This window comes from Mchenga conophoros, linkage group LG11 (genome assembly GCF_057382185.1).
Source record: "Mchenga conophoros isolate Kocher_MC1m ecotype Shallow Benthic linkage group LG11, M_conophoros_male_GT1.1, whole genome shotgun sequence".
Classification (NCBI taxonomy): Eukaryota; Metazoa; Chordata; class Actinopteri; order Cichliformes; family Cichlidae; genus Mchenga; species Mchenga conophoros.
Genome location: NC_140536.1, coordinates 8,542,461 through 8,561,896, shown reverse-complemented (window position 1 = coordinate 8,561,896; position 19,436 = coordinate 8,542,461). Strand labels below are relative to the sequence as shown.

The window sequence follows — 19,436 nt, the reverse complement described above, 5'->3', positions numbered from 1 at the left end:
TTGGAGCATTAAATGCGCATGCATCTTTTTGATTTTTTAAATGCAAAATATTTGGAATTTTACATCCACACACATCTTCAAGATTACATTTCTAATTAAATTACTCTAAGTCCTTCTGATTAAAGGCTTTTGAGTTTTTGGCTCTCCACTGACTTCACCGCTAACTTTCCGTGCACAAATGCCTCAATGGTCTCACAGTCATTTCAAGCAACAGGGCAGATTTTTGTTGGTTGTTTTGATATTAAATTTAAAATTTAATATTTTCGAAAAGTCTTAGAAACTGATGTAGAGTTAGAGACACATTATGCATTTTGTTTTTCTTTTTAGTTGTTTTTCACTTTTTGAAAGTTCCTTGTGTTTCATGTTTGTTTTCCCACACATCTTTGAAGGCTCCGACTGGATCAAAGGACAGAAACAAAACAGCCCTGTTCCCTTCTGTTTCTGTATTTTGTTCTTTGCTTAAAATCGCACATATATACTTCAAACATGTATTTTCTTACTTTTCAGGCAATGACATGAAATCAAGAAGGGGACCAAAGTCAAATGGTTACATTCTTCTTCCCATTTGCATATCAGCTTCAGTAAAAATAAATGAATAATAAGAAAAATGTTTAAAAAACAAAACAAAAATATAATATAAAAAGCTATAAGAAAAAAGGAAGACAGGAACAGCTTTTTCTTCAACAATTAGCTTCTACCCTTTTTCATTAACTAGTGTGATGCTTTCTCTTTGTTTTCATGCTTGAAAGGATGTGCTATCATTTTTGCTTTATGCCAGAAATGTTAAGTAATGTAAGCCCACCACTTCCTGTTTTCTAAACAGATGTATCAGTACTGTAAGACTCTTTTTGAACAATAAATCTTCATTTATCCAGAGACTGAATTTATTGCTTAAACAATAAAGACCTTCAGTACAATTTACATTTAATTTACAATTACATAATATTCAACAGTGAGTAAAGTACCTTTTTCATTCAGATCAAATACAATATGAATACAGTGTGTGTTGCATGTTACTGTTAAATTGAGGAAGACCTCAAATAACAAGAAACCTGGGCCCGTATCCCTAAAGAATCTTTGTGCAAAAAGTGGCTCCTAGCGGCCAAATTCTAAGAAAATTCTCAGAGTCATGACGTTTTCTTAGAATTTCCCCTAAAAGTGACACGACAATCCCAGTTAATATAAAAGCTATTCCTCAAGATTCCTAACGCTTAAAAGGGCTCCTAAGGCAAGATCTGCTAAGAGCAGGGAAGAGGACTTTTAGTGGCTTAGGAGTTCCCCTAAGCAGCTGCACAAAATGGCCAACAGAAGAGGCAGGAGAGATGTCCTGCAAACACTGGATGACAGGGAATTATTGAGACGCTACAGATTGGATCGTGCAGGAATCATGTTTGTGGTGGATCTCCTTAGAGATGCAATTACTTCACCAACTCGACGCCACAACACTATTACACCAGAGACGAAAGTAATCACAACCCCGAGGTATTTGGCAACCGGGAAAATGCAACAATGCAGCAGTGATGACTTGGGTCTGCAATCACAGACATTGCTAAAAGCTGAGCCGTGTTACCCTCGTTAAGACCACACTGGACTTGTAACGTTGTGATTTCTACTTCATTAAGGACAGCCCCTTGAGATAGGCCATCTTGTTTTCAACGGGGTCCATATGGGAGTGAAAGTACAAAATATGCCAGCTAGGATATTAATATGAGCAAATAAGACACGAATCATTATTTGAACAGGGTGTAATGAGTTTAAGTTTTCACATATTTTAGATTCTAATGTTAGGCTATAACCCCTACAGCTTACTATTCATTTTCCAGATATTTTCTTGAATGTGAAATATTATTTACAATTACAGTCAGCATAAGATTAGAGTATATAATATGTTTATTGATTTGAGGGTACATCCTTTGCTCGTTATCACCAAAAGCTCATTTCCATCAAACTTGTAGGATCAACCAATCACGGCTTTTGAAATGATGACTCATACCTAGCAACGGGGTCAACCACACCTCCTCACTGAGATAGGATTTTCCATCCATTCCTTGCTCAGAGTTCACTGAAAATGTTCTGGAATCACTTCTAAGCTAAAACTCCTGGCAAGGAATTTTTAGGTTAAGTTAGGAGCTCTCTGAGAGGATTCTCAGAAGCTTTAGGGATACGGGCCCTGGTCTTCTCATAGGCATGTGTGTAACTCTTGTTTTTTTTTTTTTTTTTGCCTGTCCCATTTGGTTCTTTAGCCGTCAGAATTGTTGTCTGAAGATCAACAAGGATACCCAAGGGATTTACTTTGCCAAATGGATCATCACGGCCTTGCCGTATTGGTCCATTTGATCGACCTTTGTTGTTATTATTTATTTTATTTTATTTTCAGTTGTTACAGACAGGACAGATATGACTGGGGGATAGGAAAAGGAGAAAGAAAGATGAAGGAAAAGAAAAACAGAAGGGAAGAGGGACAGTGAGAAACTTAAAAAGAGAAAGAAAAAACAATCTCCTGGATCAACTGTTGAGAGAAAAAGAAGAGAAAACAAGCAAAAAAAACCAAAACAAAGCAACATACTAAACACAACACCATCGCATTAATCTAGCTAAGTGTAAACAGCAGTAAATACTAAATATTGAATGTTGTTGTGCAGCACGCAGGACAGACAGTGCACAATGTGCTTTGAAGTAGCAGCCAAGAAAGGTGTAGTTTATGTCTATGAACAGTGAACACCTGTGTGCACACCTGTGTGGATCAGCGCGCTTGTATTCAAAAGGTTTCCCCATGTAACGGTCTGCTAGAGGGTGTAGAGGGCCATAGCCCCGTCCCCCAGGGCATGAAGCAGGTATGGAGGAGATCCAGGTTCCAGATATCCAGAGGCCCCAGAGTGCGAGAGCCCAAGGAGGACCACCAGAGGGGCATCCGTGCCACCCTCCTGGGAAGAGCTGAGGAGAACCTCAGACGAGTGGTCACCCAGTAGTCACAGAGCAGAAGCCAGAGGGGGCTGCACTGGCGTGCTAGAGTGAACCGAGCCGCAGGCCCAGAGGCCCAAGGGGCCTCTACGCCCTGGAAGAGGCCCTCTCGGTGGCTACTTGGCTGAAGTAGCCACCGGGAGTGAGCTGGTACATACCTGAGCACCCAGCCCTGGACACCAAGAACCACCAACGCACCGACCCCCGAGGGCATCAGTCACCGGCAGGGAGTGTGGTGAGGGGAGATAGGCCTCCATACTTTGGAGGGCCTGGGAGTTCCCAGAAAGGTGGAATCTAAGACCCGACCTGACATATAGACACAGACAAACAGGCACACACAGACACAAACATGCATTCCCACCCTCATGCACACATATACAAATACTCAGCACTCACCCAACGTAACTCTTAACCATGATTTAAAGAAAGTTTCCATTTATTTTAAGATTTCATCTTCACATGTCACAAAGGTTCATTTATCATTGGTTAATGCATTAAAGATATTTAAAACACAATATACTAATAACCATGAAATGTTTGAATGACTTGTTTGTTATGCATCTCTCTTATATTTTGTGATTTGTAAATGGCAATTGGACTGGCTCTTCTATAGAAGACAGGGAAGGGTTACTGAAAACAAGCCCTGTGATGCCACTACAGCACAAGACAGAGACAATTGTTTGTCTCGCTATAAGTCTGTGTGTGTCAACTTGTGCAGAGGAAGTGAGATTACTATAAAAATCTGATGTATTTAGAGATTATCTGTAGTCTTAACAGAGTCGTGAGTAATGGAAAACTATACTTGAAACTCAAAGACTCTTATTCACACTCTAACTGCAATTAAGAAACCAAACTTCTTGGACATTTTTGATTCTGTGACTTTATTAAATCCTCTAGGTAGAGGGTGACTTAATTTCCTGATTTATTCTGTAATCTTTGGTCTTTCTGTACTTCCGTCCATTCATTTGCTCCCATTGTCCTTTCTAATTGATTTTAACTCATTGTTTATACTCGGCTGCTGCCTTTGACTCAGTATTTTGAATTTGTTATGTACTTATCATAAATAGTCTTTAAATTCAGAAATTATTTATGTTCTCGTTCCTGAGTATATTATGGTTAAGTACCCATGAGTTTGTTAGTTATAGCTCTTGATTTCTTTTTATATGTTAGTTCTTCTTTTTGTCTCCAGTCTGTCGTCTCCATGTCCTGTCGTCAGTAGAATTATACTGTGTAGCATCTGATTGATGTGTGAGGAATACTTATGCAATACGATAACAAACATCTCATTTAAAAAATTAAACTACAAATAGCAGGACACTGAATTGACTGAATAGCTGGATGAACATGAAAAATGTTTATTTGAATTTTAGATTCACATATCCAGCTCTTTTTCTTTTTAAAGTGTACCTCGCTGATGCATCACCACAGATCATCTTTAAGAGTTGTAACCTCCCTGTATAATGTTATAAAATAGGGGCGGCCAAACAAAATCTTGCACAGGGCCTCAAAAAAGTTAGAAACGGCCCTGTCCCATTTCCAGTGAAGGATTTTTTTTCATCCACCATCTTATCCTGATCATGTTTTTGTATGTTAGTAAGACAGCTGTGCTTCTTTCTAGTATTCCAGTGAAGTGGGTGGTTCCAGCTGGAAGGATTGAAAATCCTCCTGAAAGAGTCGGAGATGATGAACAAATCAAATTTCTCACACAGCTTGTAGATAAAAAGATTCATTTGGAATGTCGAGACAACGCCGGTCTATGCGATTCTTTTGGTCCTGGTAGAGATCACCCTGAGATGTTTCCATGTTTTACACAATCCTTTTATTACCCATTATTCTTACAGATGCATCTGGAGATCAGCACACTGCATTCCTATGCAGTCCTATGCTAAAGGCTGATCTAAAGAACTCCACACAACAGTACAGTTATAACCTCTGGTCTCCTCCCCCCTACAGTAAACACCCCCACAATGGAAATACACTAGTACAGTGGCCAAGGGTGCTGACACCCTGACCCCCATCTCCTTTTAAGGTAGTGCCCGTTTGCCCTTTGTCTGCTCCTCACCCTCAGTAACTCTTGCTACTGTCCTGGGGGTGGGGGTTGATTGTCCTTCTGCCCTGTACCTCAGTTCTTTGTTCCCATCCCAGGCCTTTTTTGCTATTTTGTATTCTTACACTCATTAACCGCAATATTATAATGTTGCAAGCAATCACAAACTATATTCTCTTTACCTTTGATGTACATTAAGAATCTATTCTCAACAGGAAGAAGGTGGAGAGAAAGGTTTAGGGAATTATTCACGTGCCTGTGAGCCGATTTAAGCCTAAACAATAACACATGATACACAGTCCTGTTCGTTTATTAATTACCAGAGATGTCGCATAAAAAGAGATCAAAAAGGCAAAACCGTGCACCATAGTCAGGGGTTAAAGTCGCTTTTTGTTTGTTTGTTTTCAGTATCATTGAAGTTATTTCTTCTCGGGACTTGCACAGCAATAAGCATTTCACTGCATGTCGGACTGTGTGTATTATTGTGAATGTCACAAATAAAATTTGAATTTGAGCTACAAAAGAGTAGCAAGCATAAAGGGACGTTAAAGTTAAAGGATGTTTAAGTTGTAGGTAATTTCAAATGCAACAAACATCCGAAAGCACACAAACTATGTGTGCGCTATGGTCCCTGGGTGGTTTACACAGTGTTTTTTGTTAATAGTTTTGAGTCTTTTTTATTCATTATTATGTTGTTTGTGTTATATTTCCTACTTCAGTTTGCTTGTGCTTTTAGTTCATCAGTATTTCTATTTTAGGTTGTTGATAGGTTTGTAGCTTGAATCTATCCGCTGGAACGTTGAAGACAATATAATTACACTGCAAAGCAAGACACAAGTAGGCAAGCTTCTTCATGTTTCTCGTGCACGGGAGAGAACCGGACAGGCACCGTTCCTTCGCTTGACCCCAGTTGCTCTCGTCCGTTCTCCCGTACCACTGTCCTTTTATTGAGGTTACATGAATATGCATAGGTTCATTAACATATGACGTCTACATTCACACAAAGAGTACCTTGCCTGTGTGTGTGTGTGTGTGTGGGGGGGGGGGGGGGGTACTGCTGATCAAAGGGTCATAAAAGCACACAAGCAGTAATGCGGACGCTGCACCGGTCCGTCGTGGTGAAGAGGGAGCTGAGTGTAAAAGCGAAGCTCTCAATTTACCGGTCGATCTACGTCCCTACCCTCACCTATGGCCACGAGCTGTGGGTAGTGACCGAAAGAACGAGATCGCGGATACAAGCGGCGGAAATGAGCTTCCTCCGAAGGGTGGCTGGCCTCTCCCTTAGAGATAGGGTGAGAAGTTCGGCCATCCGGGAGGGGCTCAGAGTAGAGCAGCTGCTGCTCCACATCGAAAGGAGCCAGCTGAGGTGGTTCGGGCATCTGACAAGGATGCCCCCCGGGCGCCTCCTGGGTGAGGTGTTTCAGGCATGTCCCACCGGGAGGAGGCCCCGGGGCAGACCCAGGACACGCTGGAGAGATTATATCTCTTGGCTGGCCTGGGAACGCCTTGGTATTCCCCCGGACAAGCTGGAGGAGGTGGCTGGGGAGAGGGAGGTCTGGGCCTCTTTGCTTAGGCTGCTGCCCCCGCGACCCGGCCCCGGACAAAGCGGATGAAGATGGATGGATAGATGGATGTCTGCTAAATTGACACTATTTTAACACTGATGAAAGATAACAAGCTAATTTTCATTGCATGTGTGTTTGTGTTTTTAGGCAGGTTTAATGCATGTCTGTGGAGCTGCATATCCAGCAGAGCATGTTCTCTGCCTTTCCTACACATTTCTCTACTATTATTTGATCATTTCTTAACCAATGTGCTATGAGTCCACTGGTCTTTGCATCACACTAAGTGACTTGGACAAGATGATAAACAGACTCACATGCTGAAGATGTTGTCTAATCTTCATAAGCTCTCTTGTGTTTGTGTTAGTAGGGTTAATGCCTGTTCTGTGTGATTCTGTATATGTTTGTATATGTTTCAGACTCCTTCACAATTTTCCAACTTAAGCAGTCAGTTTTCTTTTCCCCAGGTTTGCTAACCCAAATTTTGATTTCCCACATTTAATAACAAAATTTGTGTTCTCACCACTCTCATTCTATTGTCCTCTGATGCGGTTGCTGAAGTTCTGCTGCTGCTGCCTTCTTGGGCGACTTCTAGCAGGTCCTGCCGGTTTCTTGGCTTTGGTCTCAGTAGCCTTGTTCATCTTGAAAGATCCGGAGGCCCCGGTGCCCTTGGTCTGCACCAGAGTGCCCTTCGCCACCAGGCTCTTGAAGGCGGTCTTGACACGGGCTTTGTTCTTGTCCACATCGTAGCCTGCGGCAGCCAGAGCCTGCTTGAGACCGGCCGCGGACACGCCGTTGCGCTCCTTGAAAGCGGCCATGGCTTTCACGATCAGCTCGCTCACGCTGGGGCCGACCTTCTTCGGCTTGGACCTCTGCACAGGGCGTGTTTATGATGGAGCTTTTCCGACCACAGCCGGCACGTTGAGCGCATCATTCAGGGTCCATTTCTTTCATGTAGCTATGGTCGCTAGCCAGCATGCTAGCCGCATGTGGCTTGCCGAGTCACTCAGTCCTTTCTGAACATGTTGACATGCTGCCGCCGCCGAACCTGGCCTCAGATCCAGCAAGCTTAGCGCGCTGATCTCCAAAAGGTCCCGAAAGCCAGAAAGACGTCAAATAAATGTCTCGTTCTAAGAGTTCAAACAAAAACTCCTCTTCACGCCGCCATCTTGCTCGCCCCTCCGTGGAATTCATCCAATCAGATAGGAAGATGGGTTTGCTTTTCTTCTTCTCTTGTGCTTTGTTAGGTTGCTTCTGCAGCCTCTTCTCCGATACTGCCGCTGCTGATCAGGTTTTTCTTCAGGTAAGAGTGAGAGTTTTGAGACAGATCGTGCTATAAATAAGTCAGCCAGAAACTTGGCTTGAACGTTTCCAATTATTAAACTATTGTTTAACAACTATTGTTTACATTTTCGTCCGACCGCTGCATGTGGAAAATTGATACAGGTCTGCTTTTCACCTGAAAGTGACAAACTAAGACATGTTCATTATCATCATCACTGCTTAATCAACACACATCTCTCTCTCTCTCTCTCTCTCTCTCTCTGTGTTTTTGTGAACAATCCTTTCTTAAAAGCAGAAAATGACATTGTAGTTGTTTTTCGGCTGATCAACACAAAAACCTTTTTCCTGTGATTATTTTTCTTCGTCTACAATGTAATTTGTCTCTTTTTCACTCTTTTTTTTTCTTTATAATAGCTTGTGATCCGCAAAATCACCGCTCTCACTCACAATCAAAGGCAATTACTTTTGCACAGTGCACAAAAACACTGTGATGTCAGACACATTCACACTCACTTTTTCATCTGCATAAATAAACCATATGGCTGGAGATATGTGCCATGGTGATCCATAGGCATGATCACACGTTTATTTAATTATTTTCAACCCAACAAAACAAATAAACAAAAACATGATGCTGATGCTACACACACACACACACACACACACGAGTCATAGCTCTGTTTTCCTCTCTTTGAGTAGTTCTCAGACAGCTCTCGATCTGATAATGTGTAGCCTGCTCATCAGCTCAGGAAAAGAAAACTGCAATGCAACATCACACAGTAGTTGCAGCATATTAGTTGTTTTCACAGGCGTGCTGTATATTTCAACAATGGCTCATAATAAGACGACAGTCTTCCTCACAGGTCAAGTGCCTCTATGCACTTCATTAGTTTAAATATTTACCTATATCACTTCTCCTCATATGTCATTGTACTGAATTTAAGCAACCACAAGCTTAATGTAGATTACTTTTAACAACTATCCACCTCAATTACGTCTATGGTCTGGCACACAGGCTGTTGTCGATCAGGGCAAGCTAAAGAGTTAACATTTTGTGTCAGCTGCCAGGAGCAAAGTCCAGCACAAACGTCTGTCTCCCTCCAACTCACTCTTGGTTGCTTAGAAACCCATGATAACAACAACAGTCGGTGTCACAGACCACGTGTTCTGCTCCGCACACACTCACACAACAACAACAACAACGAGACGAGGACGAAGATGACAATAACACAAAATAGGCCTACTCCGGACTCACACCGGACCGCTCGGGACCCTGACCCAGTTGTGGGACGCTCACCCAGTCGCGCGACAAAACCCAATGAAGGGACGCTCGGGACACACACCCAGGGCGATTTCAAAACCGGACACTCACCGGACGCACGTGCTTTATCGCACACAGTGATAAAGACTTTCAACGCAACCTCACACAGTGGATGCGTGCTTTGCTGCACACAGCGGCAAAGACTTACAACGCAGTCTCACACAGTGACCGCGTGCTTTGCTGCACACAGCGGCAAAGACTTAAACTTACTTGGTGTTGCTTAGCGTGTAGTATAGCCTCGAATCCCGCCGATCGCCATTCATCGAGGAGAAAAGACAGACAGCGAATCCACAGGAACTTCCTGGCTGACGTCAGTCTTTCAGCGTGCCTCTTCTCCCCTCGGTGAATGTCGACTCCAGGGCTCCGGCTCTCGAAGGACCAATTAATGATAGGTTTGTAGCTTGAATCTATCCGCTGGAACGTTGAAGACAATATAATTACACTGCAAAGCAAGACACAAGTAGGCAAGCTTCTTCATGTTTCTCGTGCACGGGAGAGAACCGGACAGGCACCGTTCCTTCGCTTGACCCCAGTTGCTCTCGTCCGTTCTCCCGTACCACTGTCCTTTTATTGAGGTTACATGAATATGCATAGGTTCATTAACATATGACGTCTACATTCACACAAAGAGTACCTTGCCTGTGTGTGTGTGTGTGTGTGGGGGGGGGGGGGGGGGTACTGCTGATCAAAGGGTCATAAAAGCACACAAGCAAACATCCTTGGTCAGGAAGAGGGTAGACCCCCCTCATCCTAGATAACACAGTAAGGAAGTCCAGCAGTTCATTTATCTAAACAAAAGGCTCTTATACTTAAACAGATATACGTGTGTTTACTATACCATAAATCAGCAAAGGAAGATACGATCTCTCCTCTGTAGGGGAGTGAACTCACCCCCTCTCCATGCCACACAGAGTTGTTACAGACCTCTTAGGATGAGACATTCTTTCAATCTACAAATGATTATATACTTCTAAGCATCTATGGTTAAATATTTCTAAGCATAAATGACAATCAACAATACAAACTCTAACATTCCCCCGTTTTTGACCTTTATGCTAGAAAAGTTCCCAGTTATGAATACCTCATGTCTGACAGTTTCAATTAGAGCTGGGCGATATGAGATTTTTTCATATCACGATATGTTTTTTTCATTTCAGGCGATAACGATATCTATCACGATATAAGCCAAATAACTATATTTGTAAGATTTAAATGTGCCGTTGCTCACAAGTAAAATGTGAAATAATCAGCAGCTTGTTTTTATTTATTTATTATATTATTTATTTCCCATAATAAGTTCAACAGGGTAGATGTACTTAAGGAACATGAGACTTTTTCAGATAAATAAAGGCAAATATTGCAAACTACACAAAAGGCAGCCGCTAAAGCGTTTAAGTTTCAAAATAGAACAAACGAAACAGACTACTAAATTGTCAATTCCACTTAGAAACAAAATATTAATTCTAAAAATAAATCTTAGTTTGTGTTACAGAAGAACAGACAAAACTGACTAACTTTTGTCAATATCAAATAAACTGAGAACTAAAAGGAAATTCTCAATCTCTCCTTGTTGTATAGCTTAGCTTTTCAAACAGTTTTAACAGTTACTTTAGTCTGACAAAAGCCGAATGACGAATTAGCGCTTCCAGTCAGAGACTGGGGCTACGTCCACACGTACACGGGTATTTTTGAAAACGGAGATTTTCCGTTTCCGTTTTAAAAAATAATCCCGTCCACACATAAAGGCAGAAATGAAGGAAAACGCTGCTATGAACATGCCAAAGCAGCAGGTGGCGCTAGATTCCTAACCGTGCAGAAATGTTGGCCAATCAGAAGTCTAGAAGCCTCGGTGGGAAAAAGTAAACAAAGCTGGGGCATAGAAGCAGAACCGAGTCGTATGTGTGGAGGGACAGTAACTGTGTGTATATGTAAGCATTTAAACACTGCAGAGAGTAGAATTAACAGTATTGTAGAAATTCATTTCACCGAAACAATAACGTGGCGCACAGTGTGACGCATGCACCAGTTCATTGTATTTCCAGACTTGCTTTCGGCACAATTTACAGTGCACGCTACTCTGTTTTTTGTCAGACTTGAAATAGCCGAAATACCTTCACACTACGGAACTTCTATGGCTCTTCCGTTCGACAATCTCTCCGGCGTTGGAACCATTATCTGTTTTCTCTTCGGTCACGCTCGGTTGATTTTTCTAGTCGGCACACTCATTTCCTCCATTACCCGCTGGCTGCTTCCCAAACAAACACACATGCGGCTTGGCACTTGTGCTGTACGTTACAAGTCACGCGACGTGACGCTGCGGCTGTGATTGGTTCGGCTCTGCGCTACTTAATTTGGATTGGCTGATCTTTTTTTTTTTTTTTTTTTTTTTTTTTAAGAGGACAAGAGCGGCGAGGTCTATCGCGATAGCTTAATTTCTCTATCGAGTAAAAGTTATATCGCGATACATATCGTTATCGTTCTATCGCCCAGCTCTAGTTTCAATGCAAACATTTTTATACTCAGCATATGTCAAATCACCCTAAATTACTGTAAAAGTACAGTTTAACAAATGTATTAGCGGTTATCCCATTCATTGAGCTCATCTCATGGCAAACTGCATCTTACGAGCAACCAAAGAAATTGTTGATTTAATAGTGAAAACAAGAAAGTAACATTTTCAAAAACATCTCAGCTTGGTGACGCTTCCTTCAGGTGTGCAAATCACATGTCTCTGCAGAGTGGTTTGAGTTCTGCAGGGCGTCATACATGTCTCTTCCAGTTGTTTCATTGTCCATAGGACCAGAGTCCAAATGTATGTAGAATAAACATTCAAACATACCAGTTAGTTTTGTTGTTTGTCAACATGGGTCTCAGCTATTTCCAAAGTTGCAGACCTCTCAGCACTCTAGTTTTATGGCCTCCACCAACCCCCATCACCTCATTTAAGCCTTCGTTCTGTGAGGGGGATATTTATGACTCCTTAATTGTCCACGCTCTGCAGAAAAACCCCTCTGTGGAAAGGGTGCAGGGTTGTCTTACTGCTGTTATGATCCCAGCAGTCTTCGGGGTATCATCGTATTCACAGTACAGTGGTACAGCATTAGGTGATGTTCATAGGAAACTGCTGTCATCACCACCATAGTTTCTGGTTCCTGTGCTTTTCACAGAATCATGATGTCATCCTCGAACTCCTTCTGCGCTGTCGATGGAGCTTGGCACGCTCCCTCATCCTTCGAGTTTTCATGTTCCAATGCTGCTGAAGGTTTAAGGCAGAGCACGTCGTACACCTTAGTTGTCTTCCTCAGCGTCAATATTGAATCTTTCATTTTATTTAAAATCTCCTGGAGCTCAGTAGCACAGCTCTCTGTGTCATGTCTGCTGTGCTAAAGATGATTTCTGATCCTCCTGAAGTCTCTCTCCGGGCCTCAGCTCCCATCTTGTGGACGATCCTCTCAGGCACTCCTTCTCGTCATGCATAGTCCTGATTTTGGGCCTGCTTGATCTGTCTCAAAACACTCAGCTTCTCTGCCTTCCTCCTAGTTCAGCTGATTTCATGATGGGCCCCAACCAGCTTGACCTTTGACCTCAACCACTGCCTGGGCTATGCCTGGAATGTTTCTGCTTCTCACTGCTGCACCTGTATTTCAGAAAGACTTCTATTTGGAGAGCATGTCAACAATCATCAAACCACATTCTTTAGTTCAGTGAACTTCACTTATAGGCCATCAAAGCCTCATCTGAACATGGATGCACCACTTGCATAGATTTAATACTTGTAAATAAACAGCTAATCACACAAATCACTGCAACAATAATAGTAAACATTGTTTAATATTAATTCTGGACCCCACCTCTTGACGCATGGACAACCATGCGTCAACTCACCAAACCTGGATCCCCGTCTTAAAAACTGGCTCCACCAGGAGCCTGCATACACAAGATCTGGAAATAAAATCAACCTTCACACTTATAAACAATTATATCAAAAGAGTAATAAGCATTCAGCACGGGCAAGACAAGTGTCATGTGCAGGTTTTCTCAAATCATTAAATCACTATCATTACCATAATTCGCCTCAAACATGGATCATCCCATGTGCTCAGTTAACATTAATGTAATCAGTGACTTCTCTTAAGCAAAGTCACTCCACTCATATATTATTATGGGTCCAAAAGTGGCCAGCAAATGAGCCCATAATAAACTATTCCATAAATACCGTAATCTCTCATTTGTTTTACTCATGTCACTTGTCCGTTTCAGCTGAATCCTCCACAGCATTCCCAAAGAAACAAACATTAGCAATACACATTGACTGTGGTCAGACGGAGGTCAGACACAGGTCAACGGGTTCCAGAGGTGCCATAAAAACACCATAAAATCAACCATCCATTGCTGTGGAAAATATGTTATTCATATCATCAAAGTAACCGTCACATTTTCCCAAAAACACAATGTAACAGCATCACCACTCATAACCGGTAAACACAGTTTTCCTCACACATAAACCCAAAAATCCTGTAATAGGAAAAACATCAACCAGTTGTCCTGGTATAAATCATGTGATCAAACCACATGAAGAACTGTAATGCTGTAGAAAAGAAAATGCAAATGTTAGCACTGCGCAGATGTATACAATTTCTCACAGCTTCTTTTACCAGTCAGTCAGCTTTCTTTTTTATTTCCATTCATTCATGCATTCATTCTTTCTTTCTTTGCTGATAGTGGAACCTGTCGTCGCATTTAGTTTCCACTTCCAGCAAAATGACGTCATCTCAAAAAGAAAAAGAGGAACTTTAGGTCGGATTACATAGCTGAATCCTTTTTTAGGCTGGGACACTCATTTAATAATTGTCCCAAATAAGTAGCTTTCTCCAGAACCCATTTTAATGTGGAGAAAATAGCACTTTTAATTTCTGACGTGCAGATCTGCTTAAAGAAAAGAAATAGACAAACAAAATCAGTGCCTGTTCAAAAGATAAAAATGAAAAATAACAAAGATTATCAAACCAAACTCTCAGTGCACTGTGAAAGTATCAAAATAAAAAGGCCTTGTTAAGTCATGACACAAGCTCCTCATCAACTTCACAACAGGAGAAGAATCATCAGCTAGATTCACTCCAAACCAACCATCAGCTGCACAACACACCACACCACATAACTATGAGTTTAATCACCAGGTCTGTGCTCTTCACTCATTTAGGCCACAGATCTATTTTATTCAATTTTCCTTTTCCCTTCATCATAAAACATGTGACATGCTGTCATGCACTTCACAAAAGACGTTTGTTCTGACGTATTCAGAGTTGTGTATCTAAATACAGGATTCACTCGCACATCAAAACAGGAAACTCAGTGTTTTAGAGTCTCCACTCTAACAAACTCCAACACATCCCATTCACTCGTGCTAGAATTCAGTCACCTGTGCAAGAATTCAGTCACCTTTCATTAATCTAAAAACCAATCAAATAATTTGCATATCGGCTATTAACCCACTAAGTTGACAGGACAACAGAAATGCATGTTCAAAATAGTATCACAAAAGACAATTTCCCTCATACAGTAAATTACTTATGCTGCTCAATCAAGCAGGAAGCTTCTCCCAATTTACTATATCAACAACTAAATTTATTGTCTGATCTCTGGTTGGTCAAACCAGGATCTTTTTTCTTTTTTCCACAAAAGTTTAAATTGTTGTCCTGCAACCTAGAGAGTCAATTTTTTTTTCTTGGATAAATTCAGTATTTGATAACAAGTGTCTGCTAAATTCTGTGTATAGTGCTGGCGGAGCGCTGCTGACGTCGACTGAGAAAATTGTCAGGCGGTGGAAGGAATACTTCGAGGACCTCCTTAATCCCACTGATACGTCTTCCGAGGAGGAAGCAGAGTCTGGGGATGAGGGGAATGGCCCGCCAATTTCCGGGGGCGAGGTCACTGAGGCAGTTAAACAACTCCTTGGTGGCAGAGCCCCTGGTGTTGATGAGGTCCGCCCCGAGTTCCTGAAGGCTCTGGACGTTGTAGGGCTGTCCTGGTTGACACGCCTCTGCAATGTTGCGTGGAGATCAGGGGCAGTACCTGTGGACTGGTAGACCGGGGTGGTGGTCCCCATCTTTAAGAAAGGGGACCGGAGGGTGTGTTCCAACTACAGGGGGATCACACTCCTCAGCCTCCCTGGGAAAGTCTATGCCAGGGTGCTGGAAAGGAGAGTTCGTCCGTTAGTCGAACCTCGGATACAGGAGGAACAATGCGGTTTTCGTCCTGGTCGCAGAACACTGGACCAGCTCTTTATCCTCTCCAGGATACTTGAGGGTGCATGGGAGTTTGCCCAACCAGTCTACATGTGTTTTGTGGACTTGGAGAAGGCATTCGACCGTGTCCCTCGGGGTGTCCTGTGGGAGGTGTTGCGGGAATATGGGGTGTCTGGCCCATTGCTACGGGCCATTCGATCCCTATACAACCGTTGCAAGAGCTTGGTTCGCATTGGTTCGTTCCCGGTGGGTGATGGGCTTCGCCAGGGCTGCCCTTTGTCTCCGGTTCTGTTCATAATTTTTATGGACAGGATTTCTAGGCGTAGCCAAGTGGCGGAGGGCTTTCGCTTTGGTGGCCTCAGAATCTCATCTCTGATTTTTGCAGATGATGTGGTTCTGTTGGCTTCATCGGGTGAAGGCCTCCAGCTCACACTGGAACGGTTCGCAGCCGAGTGTGAAGCAGCGGGAATGAGGATCAGCACCTCCAAATCTGAGGCCATGGTTCTCAGCCGGAAAAGGGTGGAGTGCCCACTCCAGGTCGGGGATGAGTTCCTGCCACAAGTGGAGGAGTTCAAGTATCTCGGGGTCTTGTTCGCGAGTGATGGGAGAAGGGAGCCGGAGATCGACAGACGGATTGGGGCTGCAGCTGCAGTAATGCGGACGCTGCACCGGTCCGTCGTGGTGAAGAGGGAGCTGAGTGTAAAAGCGAAGCTCTCAATTTACCGGTCGATCTACGTCCCTACCCTCACCTATGGCCACGAGCTGTGGGTAGTGACCGAAAGAACGAGATCGCGGATACAAGCGGCGGAAATGAGCTTCCTCCGAAGGGTGGCTGGCCTCTCCCTTAGAGATAGGGTGAGAAGTTCGGCCATCCGGGAGGGGCTCAGAGTAGAGCAGCTGCTGCTCCACATCGAAAGGAGCCAGCTGAGGTGGTTCGGGCATCTGACAAGGATGCCCCCCGGGCGCCTCCTGGGTGAGGTGTTTCAGGCATGTCCCACCGGGAGGAGGCCCCGGGGCAGACCCAGGACACGCTGGAGAGATTATATCTCTTGGCTGGCCTGGGAACGCCTTGGTATTCCCCCGGACAAGCTGGAGGAGGTGGCTGGGGAGAGGGAGGTCTGGGCCTCTTTGCTTAGGCTGCTGCCCCCGCGACCCGGCCCCGGACAAAGCGGATGAAGATGGATGGATAGATGGATGTCTGCTAAATTGACACTATTTTAACACTGATGAAAGATAACAAGCTAATTTTCATTGCATGTGTGTTTGTGTTTTTAGGCAGGTTTAATGCATGTCTGTGGAGCTGCATATCCAGCAGAGCATGTTCTCTGCCTTTCCTACACATTTCTCTACTATTATTTGATCATTTCTTAACCAATGTGCTATGAGTCCACTGGTCTTTGCATCACACTAAGTGACTTGGACAAGATGATAAACAGACTCACATGCTGAAGATGTTGTCTAATCTTCATAAGCTCTCTTGTGTTTGTGTTAGTAGGGTTAATGCCTGTTCTGTGTGATTCTGTATATGTTTGTATATGTTTCAGACTCCTTCACAATTTTCCAACTTAAGCAGTCAGTTTTCTTTTCCCCAGGTTTGCTAACCCAAATTTTGATTTCCCACATTTAATAACAAAATTTGTGTTCTCACCACTCTCATTCTATTGTCCTCTGATGCGGTTGCTGAAGTTCTGCTGCTGCTGCCTTCTTGGGCGACTTCTAGCAGGTCCTGCCGGTTTCTTGGCTTTGGTCTCAGTAGCCTTGTTCATCTTGAAAGATCCGGAGGCCCCGGTGCCCTTGGTCTGCACCAGAGTGCCCTTCGCCACCAGGCTCTTGAAGGCGGTCTTGACACGGGCTTTGTTCTTGTCCACATCGTAGCCTGCGGCAGCCAGAGCCTGCTTGAGACCGGCCGCGGACACGCCGTTGCGCTCCTTGAAAGCGGCCATGGCTTTCACGATCAGCTCGCTCACGCTGGGGCCGACCTTCTTCGGCTTGGACCTCTGCACAGGGCGTGTTTATGATGGAGCTTTTCCGACCACAGCCGGCACGTTGAGCGCATCATTCAGGGTCCATTTCTTTCATGTAGCTATGGTCGCTAGCCAGCATGCTAGCCGCATGTGGCTTGCCGAGTCACTCAGTCCTTTCTGAACATGTTGACATGCTGCCGCCGCCGAACCTGGCCTCAGATCCAGCAAGCTTAGCGCGCTGATCTCCAAAAGGTCCCGAAAGCCAGAAAGACGTCAAATAAATGTCTCGTTCTAAGAGTTCAAACAAAAACTCCTCTTCACGCCGCCATCTTGCTCGCCCCTCCGTGGAATTCATCCAATCAGATAGGAAGATGGGTTTGCTTTTCTTCTTCTCTTGTGCTTTGTTAGGTTGCTTCTGCAGCCTCTTCTCCGATACTGCCGCTGCTGATCAGGTTTTTCTTCAGGTAAGAGTGAGAGTTTTGAGACAGATCGTGCTATAAATAAGTCAGCCAGAAACTTGGCTTGAACGTTTCCAATTATTAAACTATTGTTTAACAACTATTGTTTACATTTTCGTCCGACCGCTGCATGTGGAAAATTGATACAGGTCTGCTTTTCACCTGAAAGTGACAAACTAAGACATGTTCATTATCATCATCACTGCTTAATCAACACACATCTCTCTCTCTCTCTCTCTCTCTCTGTGTTTTTGTGAACAATCCTTTCTTAAAAGCAGAAAATGACATTGTAGTTGTTTTTCGGCTGATCAACACAAAAACCTTTTTCCTGTGATTATTTTTCTTCGTCTACAATGTAATTTGTCTCTTTTTCACTCTTTTTTTTTCTTTATAATAGCTTGTGATCCGCAAAATCACCGCTCTCACTCACAATCAAAGGCAATTACTTTTGCACAGTGCACAAAAACACTGTGATGTCAGACACATTCACACTCACTTTTTCATCTGCATAAATAAACCATATGGCTGGAGATATGTGCCATGGTGATCCATAGGCATGATCACACGTTTATTTAATTATTTTCAACCCAACAAAACAAATAAACAAAAACATGATGCTGATGCTACACACACACACACACACACACACGAGTCATAGCTCTGTTTTCCTCTCTTTGAGTAGTTCTCAGACAGCTCTCGATCTGATAATGTGTAGCCTGCTCATCAGCTCAGGAAAAGAAAACTGCAATGCAACATCACACAGTAGTTGCAGCATATTAGTTGTTTTCACAGGCGTGCTGTATATTTCAACAATGGCTCATAATAAGACGACAGTCTTCCTCACAGGTCAAGTGCCTCTATGCACTTCATTAGTTTAAATATTTACCTATATCACTTCTCCTCATATGTCATTGTACTGAATTTAAGCAACCACAAGCTTAATGTAGATTACTTTTAACAACTATCCACCTCAATTACGTCTATGGTCTGGCACACAGGCTGTTGTCGATCAGGGCAAGCTAAAGAGTTAACATTTTGTGTCAGCTGCCAGGAGCAAAGTCCAGCACAAACGTCTGTCTCCCTCCAACTCACTCTTGGTTGCTTAGAAACCCATGATAACAACAACAGTCGGTGTCACAGACCACGTGTTCTGCTCCGCACACACTCACACAACAACAACAACAACGAGACGAGGACGAAGATGACAATAACACAAAATAGGCCTACTCCGGACTCACACCGGACCGCTCGGGACCCTGACCCAGTTGTGGGACGCTCACCCAGTCGCGCGACAAAACCCAATGAAGGGACGCTCGGGACACACACCCAGGGCGATTTCAAAACCGGACACTCACCGGACGCACGTGCTTTATCGCACACAGTGATAAAGACTTTCAACGCAACCTCACACAGTGGATGCGTGCTTTGCTGCACACAGCGGCAAAGACTTACAACGCAGTCTCACACAGTGACCGCGTGCTTTGCTGCACACAGCGGCAAAGACTTAAACTTACTTGGTGTTGCTTAGCGTGTAGTATAGCCTCGAATCCCGCCGATCGCCATTCATCGAGGAGAAAAGACAGACAGCGAATCC

At 43.5% G+C, this 19,436-nt stretch overlaps 2 protein-coding genes across 2 annotated transcripts; both read right to left on the bottom strand.

Annotated features, from left to right (window-relative positions):
* Window positions 1-7,083: 7,083 nt before the first annotated feature.
* Window positions 7,084-7,388, bottom strand: LOC146563564 (histone H1.3-like). Its single transcript, XM_085290258.1, has one exon. It carries the CDS (start codon window positions 7,386-7,388, stop codon window positions 7,104-7,106), a length of 285 nt encoding a protein of 94 aa, XP_085146384.1. The 3' UTR covers window positions 7,084-7,103.
* Window positions 7,389-17,058: 9,670 nt separating this feature from the next.
* Window positions 17,059-17,363, bottom strand: LOC146563563 (histone H1.3-like). The gene has a single exon (XM_085290257.1). The coding sequence runs from the start codon at window positions 17,361-17,363 to the stop codon at window positions 17,079-17,081; it is 285 nt and encodes a 94-aa protein (XP_085146383.1). The 3' UTR covers window positions 17,059-17,078.
* Between the last annotated feature and the right edge of the window lie 2,073 nt (window positions 17,364-19,436).

Excerpts from the sequence above, each read along its gene's own strand:
- LOC146563563 (XM_085290257.1), bottom strand. The coding sequence starts at position 17,363 with ATGGCCGCTTTCAAGGAGCGCAACGGCGTGTCCGCGGCCGGTCTCAAG.
- LOC146563564 (XM_085290258.1), bottom strand. The coding sequence starts at position 7,388 with ATGGCCGCTTTCAAGGAGCGCAACGGCGTGTCCGCGGCCGGTCTCAAG.